Genomic DNA, 18,841 nt, shown 5'->3' on the forward strand with positions numbered 1-18,841 from the left:
GTTGAACTTGGTTGACCCAGAATTAGCGGGCCGACCGCCGCTCATTATGCTCCACCCATTGTGCTCGTGCCAGATTGGTCCTTTTGCCCGCAGCTATGGATAGCCCGCAGGAGCACTAGGGCTGAGTGCCCAGACCGGGCCAGAACAGTCGTTATCTTAGCAAATTTCTGATTAGGGAGAGTAGGCCCCTTTGTAATTCATCCGCACCTCGACCATGCATGGTTTGAATCTCCACTTTTACTCCCTGCCCCTTCAAAAATTTGCATCATAATTTGCAGCATTGCTGATTTGTGGAATCAAGTGAAAACAAAAGGACACATCTGATGTATTCGTTTAATATGCACAGAATATTTATGTGTAGCCACCACATTCGAATCAACAATATATATTACATTCTTCCAACTGACATATTTGAAATAATACTAGTCCAAGTGCAATTTCATGCAAAAGTGGCATTTTAGTCATGTTTTTACCGACTGAAGATAAATTATACATGTACATTGTTGATTTCCACAACCCGGTTTTGTAAAGTTGCTTTTTGTCAGTGAATTATTCTCAAACAAGGTCGGCAACAGCCCCAACATTTCCTGAGGTTAAAGGCCAAATTTGGAATGGCTCACCTTCTTTGTTTGGTGCCAAATGCAACTTTTTTACTCTCACACCAATAAATCAGCTGAATGTACTTGATCGTGTAGGTTATATTCAGAGTTGGTAATAACTACATACATGTATCTTCTCCGCTCAATACTGAAACAATCATTCCCTGTGTGACAGTGCAGTTTTGCTTATGTACACGTATGTAATTCTACCCTTCCCTTGTTTGTCCACATTGTATATGGGTAATTCCAGAAATTAGGGGTCCATTTTTTTTGTGGGTCCCTGTCACATCTGACATATGATTTTGTAAGTTCAGAACACATTTCTAATTTCTAAGAGTGATGAATTAATGCAAGTGACCTGCCAAACAAATAGTAATAGTTTGAAATCAATTCCAGTGATAATTCCATGTCAGATTACAAAGGTCAGATGTAACAGGGACACAAAAATGTCACACTTTTTTTGGACCCCGTTTATCTGGAATTACCCATATGGCATTACAGCCAACTGTCATAAAGTTCCACCGACCCTTTGACTTCACTCCAAGGCCTTATCCCCGATAAATCTTCTCAGCTGGGCTTATCAATGGACCAGATATCATCTAGATGCCTCATTTCAGCCCACCACATGCATGCTGTCAGTAACAGAGGTACTGCACATGTACACAATCTCCCGCACTGTAGTCGTGGGCACATACATGTACACTCACCATTTCACCTATTTTGTGGGGACCAAAAATGTTGTGGGGACTCAGAAATATTCCCACAATTCAGTTCAAAATTCCCCTAACAAAAGAACTTGTCCCCTGGACACAGTGAATGCCTACATTGTACATGTACCCACGGAAGATAACATTCTCCAACATCATCAGCCGACACTAATTTTTGCCTAGCAGACCATACATGTACAGTATACATGATGCATATGTGCGATTTATGCATACATGTATGTACAAAGCACAGGTGCATGTACATTTGTACAATGTACATGCACCTGTAGCTTTATGTAGATAAATGGTGCACATTTCACTGTAAATGAGTAAATATACAGCACTGAATGCACAGTTTATTTTGCCATCTTGAATGGTTCTTTCAATCTTACAAGATTCAGCTTTCCCATTTTAACATACATGTATGTTTGCACATACCATTACACAGTCTGTACACCGTATGTACATTTAACTATCCAGACCAAATAAATAAAAAGTGCTACCGTTCACGTACATGCACGTTTTTTCAATATATAAATGTCCAATATGTGTAATAGAGATTAGTTTCAGCGAGACCTTGTACATGTACATATACATGCACATTTGTTCAAAGAAGAAAACATGAGATGAAATTAGTATGTGCATGTATACCTACGTATATGGGTACCGGTACCTGCATTGTATTTGAAATTAAGCGTAACTGGACACCAGTTTCAAAATCATCTGTCAACCTTGTGAAAGGTACAGGTACCTTACATTACATTAGCTTATAAATTCCTGTAATATTTGAATATGTGTTTTCAAAGAGGTTATTAGAAATTGGTTTTAAAATTTGAAAAGGTTTGTATGGAACACATTGGCAGTCAATTATGAATGATAATTTACCCAATGACCACTTTCCATCATCTTCATCGGTCACAAGTCCTGCTTGGTCGTACTCGGCCATTTTGCCGAACGAAGCCCATCAATTTACTCTGACACCTCCACAGAGCATGGGGAGCCCCAGTGCGACACCTAGGATCTGCCAGGCCGTCTGCGAGTGATTTTTTTTTTCTTTTTTTTTCCTCCCGGGGAGCAAGCATCTCGAGACGTTCAGGCCAAACCCCGGAGCTCATCGGCCGCATCAGCCAGCTCCCAAGCAACCTTCTCTCCTTGGCATTTATCAGTATTTGGGCGACTCGCCGTGCTGTTTGCAAATCTCACCCGTCGCTGTGACTGCACTTTTTTTTTTTCTTCCTCTCTCACCCTGTCCTACTGTACCTCCCCCACAGAACCCCTTCCTCCACCGTGAGGAAACCGGGAAAAAATAGGGGCAGATCATGTGTTGATTCTGTGGCCGATTGTAACATGTATCTCTCAGTGTAGTGCACAAGTGACACCTGGCATGTGTATCAGGCGGTTCACTTAGCGCTGGACTTATTCGGGCTATTCAGTAACATTGACTATTGAGGCTGTATGGGGCCGCGGTCTATAGGGGACGGAGAGTAAACACCGAGCAGTCTCTCTCTCTCTCTGCCTGCTGGAGTCTTTGTCGCACGGTGTGCAGTAGATCCCACCGTCGGGCTTCACAATCCCCCTCTCTCTCTTCTTGCAGTACACGGTGTCCCGCCATTTCAGCTCTTTTTTTAATCCGTTGCGGGCGCGAGTTCGCTTTGCGGTGGAAGGGGGGGAAGACTGTGTGCCGAGCGGACTGAGTACCCTTCTCGGACAGATCAGCGATGTACACCAATACGTGCGCATGCTGTCCATATCCGTCAGGTCCGTATGTAAGCGTGGTAAGTACCCATTGCCTTTAAAGACACTGTCGATCTGTGCCGGGGTCCGGTGAGCTATACCATTCCCGGCAAATGGCTCTGTGGGATTTTACTGTCTCTCCATTGAAAGCCACTGTTTGCTATGAACACCACTATTTATACTGTCTTGGCTTTTCAAAAGGTCTTCAGCGTGAGCCTTCTCATCAAATATGAATGATTAGATCATAGATTTGTGTACTGAGTTAGTCATTTCCATTGAAGTCCATCTAGGATTCTGTTAATTTGAGCTTCATGTATGAATACATGATACTGCATACATTTTCCATGTTTTCCTATCATAAAAGATTCATGTATTTTTTCAGATGTTTTAGAGTGTATCTGTGTTACAGTGTATATTGTTTCAATGTTATACAGTTCATGCAAAATATTTACAAATATAGCGTATAGCGTATAGAATCCTAAACAGCAAATCGGAAAAGATCTGTGCATTTGTGCAAATTGCTGTTAATGTTTAATTAAGGTTTTTACGTTACATTCTTCTGGGAAATTTTTCAAATTTTGACATTTTGTCTTTGAAAACTCACTAGATGAAAAACTGAGGAATCTGCTTCATTCATTGGAAGACCACAATCGTTCTATCTCACTTTGAATCGCCATGAATAGTGTAGTAATACATGTATTTGTGTTTCACTTGAAGTGTGAAATGACTAGTTTTAATCCGTTGAATCCTCTGAATGTATTTTAAATTCAGAGAGTTCAGTGATTGTGGTGTTTTCCTTTACCTGTTGGCCAAGAACACCTCAATTCAAATGTGAGAGGGTTCAGTTTATCCTTTGGCAGTCACACTTTTGTTATTGTGCAGGGCTGTTTGCCCAAAGGATTTCCTAAATAAGGGAAAATATTGTGCCTCTTTTAAATACCCTTATTTGGTACAAATGGTGCATTGCTTGAGAGCTGTGTCACCCGAAGTGTACAGTATGCATGATGAAATTTGAAAAAACTTGAGCGACTTGGTGGAACCGTTTTGCGGCCATTTTTGTATCAGTGCTGTGGAGATTCTACCGTACCTGTAGTTCCTGTCTCTTGTTTCTACTTTGGTTACCAGGGGCTGACAGAGTATAGTTACTCCATATTTACTGGAACCAATCAAGATATTATTGTGTGTTTTTTTCATGTTGTTTACTTGTTTGTATGTTCAGTTTGGTTCTGGATGTACATTTTAATTGTTGTTTTCATCAAAACCTAAACTGTTACATAACAGAGATGTTTGGGATGAGATTAACGTTAAATTAACCATGTGCACTGTTTACTGTACATGTACATTGCTGAGGTACATGTACATGTATCTCGGGTTTAGACATTTTTGAGAAGATCAGATGTTCCCAGAACATCGTTGTCAGTTGTTTCATTGTGTTGTCATCATTTCATGCACAGAATGATACAGAAAGCCTGAAGTTTCATGTTTTGTACATGTAAGTCAATTAATATAGGCCATGCAGAACTGTGAATGGTGTTTGAAAATCTGTCACCTGCAGTAGAGTGTAATTTTGGAAAAAAATTTGCCCGGCAGTCTTTTTTTTCCTGGCCATTTGTTTGCTGTAACGCTCGACTGGTCACCAAGCGAAATCACAGAATCCTTCCGTACGTGGCCAGCAGAAAAACACATGCTCGGCGGATGCCATCGGTGAGGTGGATCGAGCCCAGGTCAGCAGTACCCTCCCCGAGATTCCACCTCCAAGGCTGCGCGCGCTGACTCGCCAAATTACCATTGTCAGAGACAATTTAGCGACTGATCAGTCGTGCAAGCACATGGTAACATCTGCCGTGGCTTGACCTCGTTTTTCCCCTTCCTTCTTCTTGTTTGTTCCTGGAGCATTTCAAATAGACAAAATACTTCATAACCATCCCCTGATACTTATTGTTCTGACCTAGATTCTACCCTGAATCATTTTGTCAATATCCTTTTCGAGGACCCAGGAGTTAATATTTTGAGGCCTCTCTCTTTAGCAGGGGAAAGAAATTGTCAAGAGCGAATGGTTTTATGTGATGTACTCATGCATCGTGATGACTATTGAGTCTCACTCACATGACAAAATAACATCAATAATTGTCAAACAAATCCTGCATTCTATATTTGCACCTGTGTCCATGTAAAGATGTCAACAAATATTAAACAAAACTGAATTGAATTTCATTTATCCAAATTTAAAAGGTGAGTACTCACCTTTTAAATTTGGATAAATGAAATTCAATTCAGTGAATGAATAAATAATGTTTCCGTCATGTTCTTTGGGTTTGAGTTCGGGCTGAATGGTATGTCATGAGTCATAGCCACTGACTACGACTCAAAAGACATAGAACGAACCAGGACAGACACTGAAGCTGGGTTTTGTCTTTTGACAATGAAATAGAGATCCTCATTATAGGCCCCTGCTTGGTTCAAGTTTTGGTGAAAGTCACACATTCTTTGCTCATTTACGTTCAGTGTGGAAAAAACCCCAAAAGTCATTGTTGAAGCCACGGCATCGTTGTCAGCATCATGGCTTTTTTGGATTTTCAAATGGGTAACATTTGTAGAAATCACACAGAGACTGGGAAATACGCATTTACTACTGTACATGTACATCTACATTGAAATACATGTGCACACGTACATGTACAATACTGCATGTTGCTGTATGAACATGTATCGCAGTACAGGTATCTTGATTTGCACAACTCTACACTGACTGGTTTTCATGTAAACATGATACACAGGTGCAGTGTACATGTAGGCCTGCCTGTACATGTATGCATGTGTACATGTACATGTACATGTGCTGTACATACATGTAGTAGCTTTCTGAATTGCACAGGACTGGACAGTACAGACTGTTACCATCCACATGTTCACGTAATTAGGACATTTGAAGTACCGTGTATTGCAGTGGTTTGTTCAGTGTTCATATATGTACATGTATATTGTTTTGGAATGGTATTCAACTGTCTTTTGGTTAGCATGACTATTACATAGATTTTGAGATTTTTAAGGAAGGTGTTTTGCACTTTGCAATTTTGTGTTTAAGCAGAAAATTGGCCCCAACTCAGTGAGTGTGTCATAAAGGTGACACACTCAGTAGCTAAGTAATCAGAGATGCTTATTGTAAGGTGGTTTGTACCATTGTATCCACTTGTAAAAAAGAAATGTACAGGTGTATTGACGAGTTGGATATATGGAAGGTTATGTTGCATTGCATATTGGTCCATCCACCATGCCCACACGGGCGGGCGTGAGTGAACTTCATGGGTCGAGTGTTTGAGGGAGTGTTTCCGTGCGCTCCGTGGAAGTTAATGAGTCTTTTGTGTCTCGTTTGGATATTTTGCTCCCCGGCTCTTCTGGGTTTTCTTCAGTTCTCTGGGTTCCGCCCTTCCCTCCCCTTTCCAACCCCCCTCCCCCAAAAAAACCCTGTCACTGTTTTCCCTGACACAGATACCGTCCAGAGTCAACATTGAGGAAATATGCCAGCGTCGTCACAACTGGACCCCCCCTTCCTGTCCTCCCCCCCCACTGCCGTATATTAAAACCCATTCCGTCCCCGGCCCTCAATGTTGATACCACACGGGGGCCATGCATTATTGAATAGCCACTGTTAACTTACCGTGCAAGGGCACAAACATGGCCCCTTTGTCCCGTCCCAAGGACGAGAGCCCAATTCATTCCCCCTGTTAGCTTTGCACCTAAAATAAACACATTTGGTGTGACGACCACGTGTGTACCATTTACACAGGCGTAGGACGGTGGCAAGTGTTTTCTTTTTTTTACCTCTTTTTTTTTCATTATTATTAAAGCACGGGGTGACATTTTTACCACGCGTCTCTCGGCCGTCTCTCTAATTATTAGACGGCTCTTCACTACCCCCGGACCCACGGCTTGTTCCGTCTGTGTGTTCAACAAATTTTGCCGGGGCCATGAGTGTTTGTAGTGGATTTTTGCGCTAAGGTGTGTTGGTTTTTGAGATATTTGGTTTAAACAATTCACCGAGTTTAAGCGCGTCTCGCTCGGTCTCGACGCTGTCGTCTTACAGCGTTACGATTGCCAGGAATTAAGAGGACTAGAGACATTTGTGTCCTGACATGAGTTCAACATCGCCAAAAAAAGCAAACTACAGTCACAAATTTCTCAAGTTTGCATCCACTTGTCTGAGAAGTGTACTTGTACATGCTTTCATGCATTTTGGCCCTATGAGTACAGCACATGCAGACTGCCAAGGTCAAGCCAGATGTACAGGAGTATATACACAGACTTCACAGGTACATACATGCACAGCATTGTACTGTCAAAGAAATGACACTTTCAATTCTGTTTTTGTCAAGCTCATCAACCTCAACGCTAAATGTATCATCACTTTTTCACACTGGTTTCAATGACTCGTGTTGACGTAGGCCTACACTGTATTTAAAGTGTGAAATTTCTGACTTCCTTTTTAGAGGCTTTATTTTTGGGGTAAAGTTCTTCAGTGATTGTCATTTCTGTAAGAAATTTTGAAGTGTTGATAGGTTCACAAAAAGTCTGAAATTAGGTTCGAAGAAATAGAAGTCCAAAGTGTTTGGAAAATGTCTTTGTATAAATGTGGTGGGAACTTGTAATCCTCACCTGTCCCTGGAAAAGTTCTATGAACTTTATTAGTGTGAAAACACAGTTTCACCAGGGAAAAGAACGGGTTGATATCAAGATTACGGTAATGAAGTTGACATTCATTAATATGCATGTTATTCAGGCAAAAACGTGCCCAGACCCTATCGGGCACCGGGACACCAAGACCACCGGTATCTCACCTGGGTCACACTATGTCCCCCCCCTGCAGGTCTCATCTGCCTGTCACGCCACTTTTCTCTTTTCATCTGATGCTCCTGGGTTTTTCTTTGGAAGCGCAAACTATGGCACCTCGCTGGGCCGACATGGTGGCAGTCTTGTTATGAGCGGCCCATAACTTGATACCTTGTTGTTGTATTCAGTGTGAATAGTCTTTTCTCATCTTTCCGGGGATGCGCAGGTCTCTCCCGCTTACTTTTCTCGTTAATCTCCAGCCTGATCTATTCACCGCCGCAATGCGGCCCTTTTCATTAAGAAGTCAACCTTCCACAGGGCAGTATTCATATTTTTTCTCCAAACAAGTGGAGACAAAGTGTGTCAAAGGGTACAATATAAGTTTGTTACAGTTCGCTCGAGGCCCTACCGTACGTGTGTTTGTGTTCACTCTATGAAATTCTGATTGTATATCTTTAATCTCATGTGAGCATTTCCACATTTTAGGGACCATGTTTTTGGTTGGTCCAGTGAATGTTTTCAAGCCAAGATTTCAAACGGTGCAAATTTTTGTGTTTTCCTGTCTGGAAAATAATGAAGTAGTGAGATTAATTATCACTTTGGAGAGAGTTCGATTTCTAAGCCTGCCACCCCAGCCCTACTCCTTCCTTAAGTCAGGCATTACTACACAATGTGAATGAGCCTTCAGTTCATTTCAATTTTCAATCTATTGCGTGGTAATGCCTGATCTCAGGAAGGAGTACAGTATGTTGGCAGATCTGGATTTCTCTTTTGGGACCCAGTACTTGGGATAAACTTTGGAAATGTTTTGTGTATCACTAAAAGTACAAGTACATTTCCAACAACTTGCATGGTGTACAGGTTTACAATAACCTCTGGCCGATTGTTTAGCAGATTTACATTTTGGTAAAAATGAACAAAAAAATTGACTGGAGCGGGATTTGAACCTGCAACCTCTGGAACACTGTACCAGTGCTCTATACCAACTACACGTAGAGCTATCCAGCCCTATGTTGGTGGCTCTTGCCAATTGTCAAAAAGCCGTATCCTCTTTGAGTGTTCCCTGTTTACCTTTTCCCAGGTTGTATTGTGTTATTGGGATGTGATCCCTGGCTATATGGTGTTTTAGGTTTAATGGCACCTGGCTAGCACCCCCGAACAGAGATATTGACAGTTGGGAAGAACCACCAACGTACATGTAGGGCTGGATAGTTCAGTTGGTATAGAGCACTGGTGTACGGTGTTCCAGAGGTCGCAGGTTCAAATCCTGCTCCAGTCAATTTCTTGATTTACATTTTGAGAGAAAATTACAGACAATGTACTGTAGTCCTACATGTATGTAGCCAGCCCCAGGTGTGAGGCACTTCTAATGGGCTTGCTAATCTCTGAATGCCAACCTACCACTCTCCCCCCCCACACACTTTAAGACGCTATAATTTATGGCTTTAAAAAGACCCCTTGCATCCATTCCTGACAAGAAGTCCAAAATGGTGGTGGTGATGGAGAAACTAATGAAGTGATGAAAACAAACAGCACCATTGAGTAATTTATGTGCAAGGCGGAGGAAAAGCTAATTTGTTAATGGATCAAAAGTGGAGAGCAGTGCAGGACATTTTTTTCTTTTTTTTTTTTTGTCCAAGTGTGATGGGTCAGTGGATCGTGACGGCACCGAAATGGGCAGCATTGAGACCTGCTTTGTTCTTAGGGGGACCCTTGCAGCTAATCAGAGCATGGGTGGGAATGGAGTTTCACTGGCAGATATAGGCTGGCATCTCGGGGTCCCCGACGACAAGTTGCCAGTGAGGATGCATGCGCTGCATCCGACAGAGCAGGAGATCAGAGACCCCCCCAGGAGACTCTCCCCTGCATCCAGGCGGAACCGACATCGGTGACTCCCGGACTGGAGGATCTCAGCAACGATGCCAATTGAACACAGGAGTTGCCATCTTCCAAATTAAGACGGTGCCCATCTCAGGACTAGTCCTCACTTGATGCCAGAAGGATGGGGAAAAAAAGACGAAAAAAGTCCCAGCATTTCACTCTCTATTAGTATGATTAAATATTTTCTCTTCGTGTTGTGCATCTTAAGGCTTTGGTTACAGCCGTCGGTGTTGGCCCTGTAATCCTATCTTAAAATTTGCGAAAAATCTCACAGTGAGATAAACCTGACCATCCCAGGTGACCCAGTACCCCTGCCTCCCTTCTGAATTTATTTCACCGTTTGTTCCCCTCCACCTCTCTGCATTACCGCATTTCCCTGCCACGGCAACAAAATGTGATAATCTCTACTTGGTTTCCATCCATTGCTCGACATCCCAGCAACTGCATTCGGCTGACGCTCCCAATCCACAGCGGCAGATTTCTGTGACCTACTTTGAGCCAGGCCAAACCGCGTTGGCCGGTCGTTCTACCCCAGTAATTTTTAGCCGAGTTCTCCTATCACCCCTAGTGTCCTGTTCTTTTTAACACTCTCTGCCCTGAAGGCAATCTCCGTGGACAACCCCAGAGCAGCTGGTCTCTGAGAAGCTTGCCTTCGTGCTTTTTTGTTTTCTTCTTGTCACCAGCAACGAGATTCCCAGCATTTTCTCACCGACATTTTTTTAATGTCTGTTTTCACACACTCCAACTTTTTCCCCCCTCCTCTTTTTATTTCATTTCAAGGCCTGGTCACCATTATTTCTGACAGATCTGTCAGACCTAGGAAATACCCGGCTCACGCCAGATAAACTTGGCATTTCCCCCTCGCTCTGTGGCGGATTACCAGATATGATACTTTTCTCAAAATTTTATCCTGTTTGGCGTTTTCCCACCTTGACATCTAATCAAAGAGCCCATATCAAATACACAGTGAAGAGAAACAACGCGTTGAAATCTCTGTTAGAAATGATACTCTGAACACGATTAAGAGAATGAAAATTTACAATAATCCTGTGTCTTGCATTGCAATACATCTGGTAATGTCATCCGTCTTTCGCATTATATTATAAACGAAAATAGTTGAATGGCAAACAAAAAATAGCCCAATGAACCACTGTCTTGCCATCAAAACTACTGGAATATGATATTGTTGCATTATAGCTTGAGCCCGTGGAAATCAAAGTCCTGAGGTACTGTAATACCAATACGGAAGTTAACAGAAATGCCAAGGAAAACGCTTATCTTAGCCCAGGACTAATTCACCTACATATATGTGCTTGTCTACAAAAGAGTGCAATGAAGCCAACTGATGTAGTTGTAAGTTCAGTGGGAAAAAAGAGATGAACGCCCTTTTACCAGGCACATGAGGAATTGCAATTTGTGTGGTTCTACAAGGTAAATGTACATGTATACTTACATCTTCGGTTCACTTTCTAGCGTTATTTTGCTCCACTTGATCCCATTTGAAGTGGGCCATTGACCTGATACGTATTGGTCAATTTGAACAGCTCTTTGGTCCGTAGAATCTTGAGCCTTTATGTAAATTTCCTTTGACTATAGAAGTAGGCTAGTTACCTCAGTCCAGTGAAAACAATAAGAAAGCGATGGTCATAAAAGCAATTTGATTGAGTTCTTCTGTACTCAAGTGAATTTGGACAATAGACATTATAACACAGTATGACAAATTGCCTCCCGCTAATTCCTCCCCTGTACGTCCACCTTAATCTTGGCCATTCAGCTCCAGAGAGCTGGACATTACAGTGTCCGAGTAAATACATCACCGTGTGTAAATGCTTGCGTGCTTAGCTGCTCTCGTGGCACTGATCCAAAAGGCTTTCCGTGTTCCCCTACCAATTTGGCGTGCTCTGTTTGCTCTCGGCTTGGCCGGTCACCAAGAAAAAAAAATGGATTGGAAATATTAGAATTGTACCGAGTATTTACACTCGTCAGATGCATTTATACCCATTTGTAATGACAGTTTCTCTAGGGGGATGGGGGAAATAGACTTGAATGCAATGTCATTTGACAGTGCAACACGAGGGATTCTACATGTGCTGTACAAGTAGGCATACACATGTAAAGGTGATACATCATTGCAGGCACGAAAATCTAGGCTTTGAAAGCGGCAAAATGGAAAACGGGCCAAAATATCAGGATATTAATCGCTAAAATTGCTGGGTTCTTGTAAGGTTGTTTATACACACTGGTAAGCTCTTGAAGTTTTACATGGAATTGGAAACATTTAGGGATCTGAGTATGCAGTAATGTGGATTTGTGGTTGCCACGGTTGCAATACATTTTTAAAAAAAAGATACATGGCTTGCTTTTCATAAGCAGTTCTTATTAATGCAGCCATACTGTACATATGTTAATAGTACTGTAACACAAATCTTCATCTTCATTTGTGGTATGTTTTGTGGGGTTGGGCTTAAAGGACAAGGGGTGGGGGTTATTGAGACATTTGTATTGTGCTGGCATTTCACAAAGAGTGTCTGTTGCAATTGGACAGTAATGAATGGATCAGAAAGTGTAATTGCACTCATGGAAAGGCAGCATAAAAAGATTTAATATTAACCTTAGCAGCTCTAGTATTTTGAAAAACAATTTTTTTTAAATAGGCATTTATAGTATTTGGAGCAATTGTTTTGTGTACATGTAGAGTGTACATGTAATAGTTCACTGATGGTGGAATCGGGATGGCTGACAGTTCATCAAGACTCAGGTTCTAACTTGAGTTCTACCAGTAATTCCCTGGAAAAGGGAAGAAAAAGTTGTGCTACTGGTACATGTACAGTGTACATGTACATGGACATGTATTTGTGGGAACTGTGGACCACAGACAACCGTAGCAGTTAGGGCAACGAGGACATGATGCCTCCTGGTGAAGGACCTCAGACAGCAGTAGCTTTTAGGATAAATGAAGACATGATACATGTAAAGGTCTCCGAATGAATGACCTCAGACAACAGTGGCATTTTGGGTAGCAAGGACATGATGCCTCCTAGTGAAGGACCTCAGACAGCAGTAGCGTTCAGGATAAATAAGGACATGATACATGTAAAGGTCTCCGAATGAATGACCTCAGACAACAGTGGCATTTACATGTAGGGTAACAAGGACATGAAACTTCCTAGTGTTCAAAGGACCTCAGACAACAGTGGCATTTAGGGTAACAAGGACATGAAACTTCCTAGTGTTCAAAGGACCTCAGACAACAGTGGCATTTAGGGCAAGTGAGGACATGATGCCTCTGAGTGAAGGACCCCAGACAACAGTGGTATTTAGGGTAAACAAGGACGTGAAACGTCCTAGTGAACCTGTGATATCACTCCCCAGTTACCAAACACTCTCACCCAGCACTCACACATTCCAGCCACCTGCCCTGTCAGGTGTAGATTGGACTCCATTGGATGTCGATCTGACTTTGTCTTAACACCCTTTTCATTTGCTCACACTCCCACTCGATATAGCTTCCACTTTTCTCCCGTTCTCAGGTAAACAGTTTTTTCTCAGGGCAGTGTATGCTGACACAGTATTTTGACCATATTGACAGCAGACCTAGGGATCTTGAATGATTTTGTACCAAATCCCACAAAATGAGTCTTTAAGTGGTTTTTTTTTCAGTTACTATTATAGTTTGCTTTTACAAAGTGAGCTCCTTCTTTTGATGGATATCATTCGGTTTGGCGTTCTGACAAAAATGTTCAGTTACTCTCTTGGAAGAAAATGTTCACAGCGCTTGATAGTTTCCACTGTGGAAGATTCCTTTAAAGACCTTAAGCTCAAACACTGGCTTGACTCTAATCAGGGCCTGTGCTGTAGTTGGCAAACCGTGGCACCCGTGTTCAGTTCTGGCCGTTTCCAACCAACCCCTGTGGCTACTGATGGCATGATGGGCGTGACCCTCCAAAACATTTCAAGTTCTGCCCTGGTGCCTTTTTGCTCACAGGGGCTCGTAACTAGAGTGAATACACACTGTGTACAATGTACATGCTTTGCAAACATCCTCCGTGGAGAATGCTTTGCTGTTCAAAGCCATGCATGTTAAAACTCCATGCAAACAGTTGAGTTATCCACACCAGGTGCAGGTGTATGTACATGTATTTTACCAGTACTGTACTGCATGCCTGATCAGAGCCAAAGGGGTAATTTGCCATTAAGTTTTTTGTTGGTTTAATATAAATTGCTTGCTTTGTACAACAGGTAGAAACTGATGTACTTGTAAAGAAGTTTAGCACTAGGGCTGTGCCAAATAGCTGAATAACCAAATATTCAATCGATTCTTGAATATTTGGATATTATTTTTTGAACTTGAATATTTGAATGCAAATTTCTTGAAAAGGAAGGGAAAATTTTCTTTTGTTTTAAATGAGAAAATGGCACTATAAGGGCTTGATTCAAGCAGATTTAGGTGAAAAGTGTCAGAAGTCTCACAACGATTTAAAAAGTAAATTATTCAATAAACAAATTAAACGGAATAGAAATTTTCAATTGGGCAAGAAGTCTTGTTCATCTCTTAAATCTTGCTAAATCGTGGCTGGAGATACTTCTAGATGTGAGAAGTTTTTATATTGATCATAATGTACAATTGTGTGTGTTATTGCAACTGACTTTGTATATAGTTTGTTCAACAACAATCTGCCGGTGGATGTGACCGAGTATTCAGATATTTGATCAAACTGAAGATCAAATATTCAAATAGTGAATTATTTGAATTGATTCAGCCCTATCTAGCACCCAAATAGACCAAAGTTGTGCTAGATACTAGATATGTACACCGTAAATGTACCTTTCTGTCTTTACCAGTACTTATCTTTAATTCCAGTTATAGTTTTTTTTTGCTGTCACTTCAGTGTGTTGATGTTTCTAGTGTGGCTGCAATCCATTTTTGTCTGTAATCAGTATGCAGTGAAGATGGAACTAGGAAAAATGTGCAAATGGATGGACAGTTGTAATACATGTAAATTTGAGCCTCACGTGTTTGCTTACCACAAACAGGTTTTGGTTAGTAAAGCATTTTACCAACCATATTGTGACTTGAAGGGTTGCATGTGTGACCAGAGTCTGGAATGTGTGGCTCACAGCTTTGCCGTGAGTGGTTGTTTCTGCTTATCGACTTGGCCAACATTGGGCCAGGAGCAAAGCTGCATCATATCCAAACACTAGTGTTCTCACTCTCGTCGCATCTGATCTGAAACGCCTGCACTCCATCACATTATCACAGTTATCATCAGCTCCCCAGGTTTCTCTCTGGGCCCAACCTCAATTTGTCCTGTCATCAAACTCCGGTCTGCAACCCAACCCCCCCCTGTTGGCTGGCTATGGAACTCACCAATCTCCTCCCCCCTTCCCTCCCTCTTTCAACCCTGATGGGAGAGAGATAGTCTTATCATTGGCGGGGCAGCACTTTACATTGCTTCCCCTGTCAGCACTGACCGATATCGGTACACTTTGCTGATAGAATCGGTGCGAGAATCAGGTCAGAGAGACTGGGATGGATTCTGAAGTGACCCAACTGTAGATTGGGTGATGACAGAGTCTCACTCCCACTTGTGCGATTGTGGTGGAATCCAGACTCCTCATGGATACTTTACCGAGGATTGTACCTCGCTCGCAAAATGTGGAAAACCCAATAGAAACGAAAAGGGATTAAGCGTTAAAAATTGCCAGACTGGTCATGAATGGAGTTAGTGGCAGGCCTATTTTGTGGAGTGCATAATGTGAGCGCCACTCATCAATGGAGTGTGCTGTATTCACATCATCTCCGACTTCTTCAAAACCCCTTCGACAAAATGTACAGTGTTATTTCCTGACCGCCCGAAACCTATATTTCTCCCCAGACCTACTTGTGTTCAGTATTTGCTCCGGCCCCATTCCAGCCCGGGTAGCGATAAAATACACAAATTGATGAGACATAACATATTAGGAGTGAAACTGCAGCCTGTGCGGCACCAGTGCTGTGTGCCCGGTACCCGGTCTGTAGACACAGGGTTGGTCGAAGGAAGGCAAACACAGACAAACGTGAAAAGAGGAGACATACACACACAAAGCTGCCGAAGGTTTGAGCCTAAGAAATCATTTTAATTTCGTTTGGACTCTGAATATATTTCTTCTCAAGATGTACATGTGAATACATACATGTATGTACATACAAGAGACATGCTGCATTCTTGGTGCATAGAATAAACCTCAAGTACAAAACACAAATTTCTTCATTTCATTTTTTCAGGCAAAATTCACTTTTTAAAGCATTACTTCACTACTGTTGTCAAATTTGCATGCAAATGTCTTAAAACACTAAAAGAATTTATAAATTAAGGCCAGAAGTCTTAGATTAGCTTCATACATGTAGCATTTGTGGGAATGTTTTTATAACTGAAGCTTGATTAATATTCTGAAAAGATGTGTTAATTGTGTCATTAACTCATGCAGAATCAATGTTTTTGACATTAAATTCAGACCAGGGATTAGAAAGTTATTTCAATTTAAAGTGGAACCCTATTTTTCTCCCTTCTTTCCAGTCTTTTGCCAGTGCTTCATCATTTTATTGTGAAGTGAAAAAAATGAAATTACTGATTATAGTTATGTAACATAGAATATAGACTACCTGACATGTACAATGTAGGTCAGACCATGTGGAGAGTGTTTCAAACTAATGAAATGTCGCTGTTGAGTAGGTTAATGGTAAACTTTTTTGGCATTGTGAGTGCCAAATCTTGACAACTTTAATCAGGCTTCCTCTGAAAGCATCTTTTTAAAAGAAAACTTTGCTGTTCTCGTTGCTCACCGGATCCATTATTTGCTTCAATTTGCCGCCAATTTCCACCTGTGCTGTAACAATTTCCTGTCCGGGAACGAACTCCCTCTCTGCTTAATCACGGAGGAAATCGCAGGGTCCGGCTCCCCGATAATCAGAAGATCCAACCCTAGAATTCATTATGCAGCGACCATTCCGGGCTTAGGGAAGGGCTTTTTATGAATCTGACAATTGCGCAGGGCACTGATAACGAATCACTTAAAGGAACAGTGGAACCACATGACATCTTGTTTACATACCTGTACTTCTTTTGATATTGATCCGCACATTTTGTTCTGGCCACTGCATATTTTTGTATCAGTGTAACTTTTTTTTCACAATGTTAACAAAAAGACAACCTGTAATTTTGTTTTAATTGTTCATGCATCGTGCATGTACTTATTGTTCTGCTGTTTGTACAGGACAATTTGCTTGTGCACATTCTCATTGTTGGGTGTGGAAAGACGAGTAAGAAATCATTTGTAGTACAAAAAAAAGATTAGATTAGATTAAATTTTAGATAAGTACAAAAGAATTAATTTTTCATGTGTCACATTGAAAAATGATCTTCAATAGCTCTAGTCCTATGTTGATGAGTTAACAAATGAGTGAAATGTTGAATGATGTGTGTTTTTATTACTAATCTTTTGATCATTCATTAAGCTGGTGATTGATTTAAAAAATGATTTTGAGCAAAGAATTTAAACGTGCAATAATAGGATCATAACTGAACCCTTGAATAATTTTGGTTTTTACTATCAGGCCAGCTGAATCAATCAGAACATATTTTTGGGAACAACAAACAGTGGCTTTAAGATTTCTCGATAGGCCTTCAAAAAGTCCACCGCGATATGTTTTTTGTTCTCGCAGGTCCGTTCCTGCGGAAATAACAGAAGAAAAAAAAGCGGGTTGAGGTGGAGTCATTATTTTTGCCAGGAAATGAAACAGCGCGGCCTGCCCCCCCACCACCCCCCAACCTCCAGTCGCTGATTGCAAGGGACACAATCGAACAGTTGGCTTTGCAATTTTTTTTTGCCCCGCACTCCGAAATGGTAACTTGACACTCCTTATTTTGTCCCGGCTAATTTTGGCAATTTTCTGCTATTCTGCCATACACTGAGCAGTTTTAGCCTTGGATGGTATACACCTGATGTTTTTGATCTTAGCATCTAAAGACCCTCTTGTCTTGACCATTGCTGTAATTTTTATTCTCCATGAATCATTTAGTTTTGAGTCACCCGCCAAGGTTGACTTTTTTTTTTTAGTTCAACATGAAAACAAGTTTAATCCAATTACATACGTCTGAAAATGCATAAACCAAAGTCATTATTTGTTAATTTAAAGAAATATGTTTTAAAATTGGCATTCAATACCTTATAAAAACAGGTTCCGCAAATTTATATTCCAACAAAAATAATTTAATTGAAGCTTCCAAATTTTGATAAAATGTATCTAATTATGTACATGTACGTGTACATGTTTCAACCTTTACAACATGTCTTGAGAATGTGTCGTTTATGTACATGTACATACATGTACGTGTATATTGTTTCAGATTTGAGTGTTTTGCTTTCATGCTAACTTGAAATCGGACATTTTCTTCTCATCACTTTACCGGTATGTTGTTTCTGTCACCCAACTACCAATTCATTTTCTGCTAGATTTTACTTTTTCAGCTTTCATGATATTTGGTCTGCTTTTTAAGTCCCAGTGCCATCTTTCCTTCCAAAACGAGGCCCTGTTGAATGGATTCTCAGCTCACTTTAGGCATGTAAATTTATGCGCCAAAGTAATTGTTTGTTCAAGCAAAATGCGCCACATGTAGGATGTATGAGTGATAACTACAGAGAGGTTGGATTTATGAACCTTATGTGATCCCATCTTGTATTGGGGGCAGAGATCACAGAGGCTTCTTAAATAGAACTTGCAATGCCATCTACACATACCTAGCGGTACATATACATGTACATTAGATTATAGCAGTCTTCATCCTGCAGACTTTGTTTGGGGGACAGGTATCCTTGCACACCTGGCCTGATTAGTAACTCTTATATGTAATAACATGTACATGTACATGTAGCTCATGCTGCCACCTTGTGTTATACAGTGTCTATATTGTGACTCCCTCTGTTGACGCTCGTCAGTTTGTGGCAGGCACATCTTAGAATCAGTGATAGACTGTGCCATTAAAGCTTTATACTTGATTTTGCTAGTTGCCTACTGCACATTTTAATCAAATGTTGGCCAAAGAAGTCATTTTC

At 41.2% G+C, this 18,841-nt stretch overlaps 1 protein-coding gene and 1 non-coding gene across 5 annotated transcripts in view; both read left to right on the forward strand.

Moving 5' to 3' along the window:
* Positions 1–2,350: 2,350 nt before the first annotated feature.
* LOC110978722 (protein phosphatase EYA1-like) overlaps positions 2,351–18,841 on the forward strand; it is a 136,450-nt gene continuing 119,959 nt past the window's right edge. For 2 of the 4 annotated variants that reach the window (XM_087148464.1, XM_087148465.1), the window contains exon 1: positions 2,351–3,081. In XM_087148464.1, coding sequence (XP_087004590.1) covers positions 3,025–3,081 — 57 coding nt within the window. In that variant the 5' untranslated portion in view covers positions 2,351–3,024. The remainder of the gene's footprint in view (positions 3,082–18,841) is intronic. The other 2 variants (XM_087148463.1, XM_087148466.1) reach the window with 2 other exon arrangements.
* Positions 9,070–9,146, forward strand: Trnar-acg (transfer RNA arginine (anticodon ACG)). Its single transcript has one exon. It is a non-coding gene; the product is annotated as a tRNA-Arg (tRNA).

The sequence above is a fragment of the Acanthaster planci genome, linkage group LG18 (genome assembly GCF_054643075.1).
Source record: "Acanthaster planci isolate LZ-2023a linkage group LG18, COTS_SCS, whole genome shotgun sequence".
NCBI lineage: Eukaryota > Metazoa > Echinodermata > Asteroidea > Valvatida > Acanthasteridae > Acanthaster > Acanthaster planci.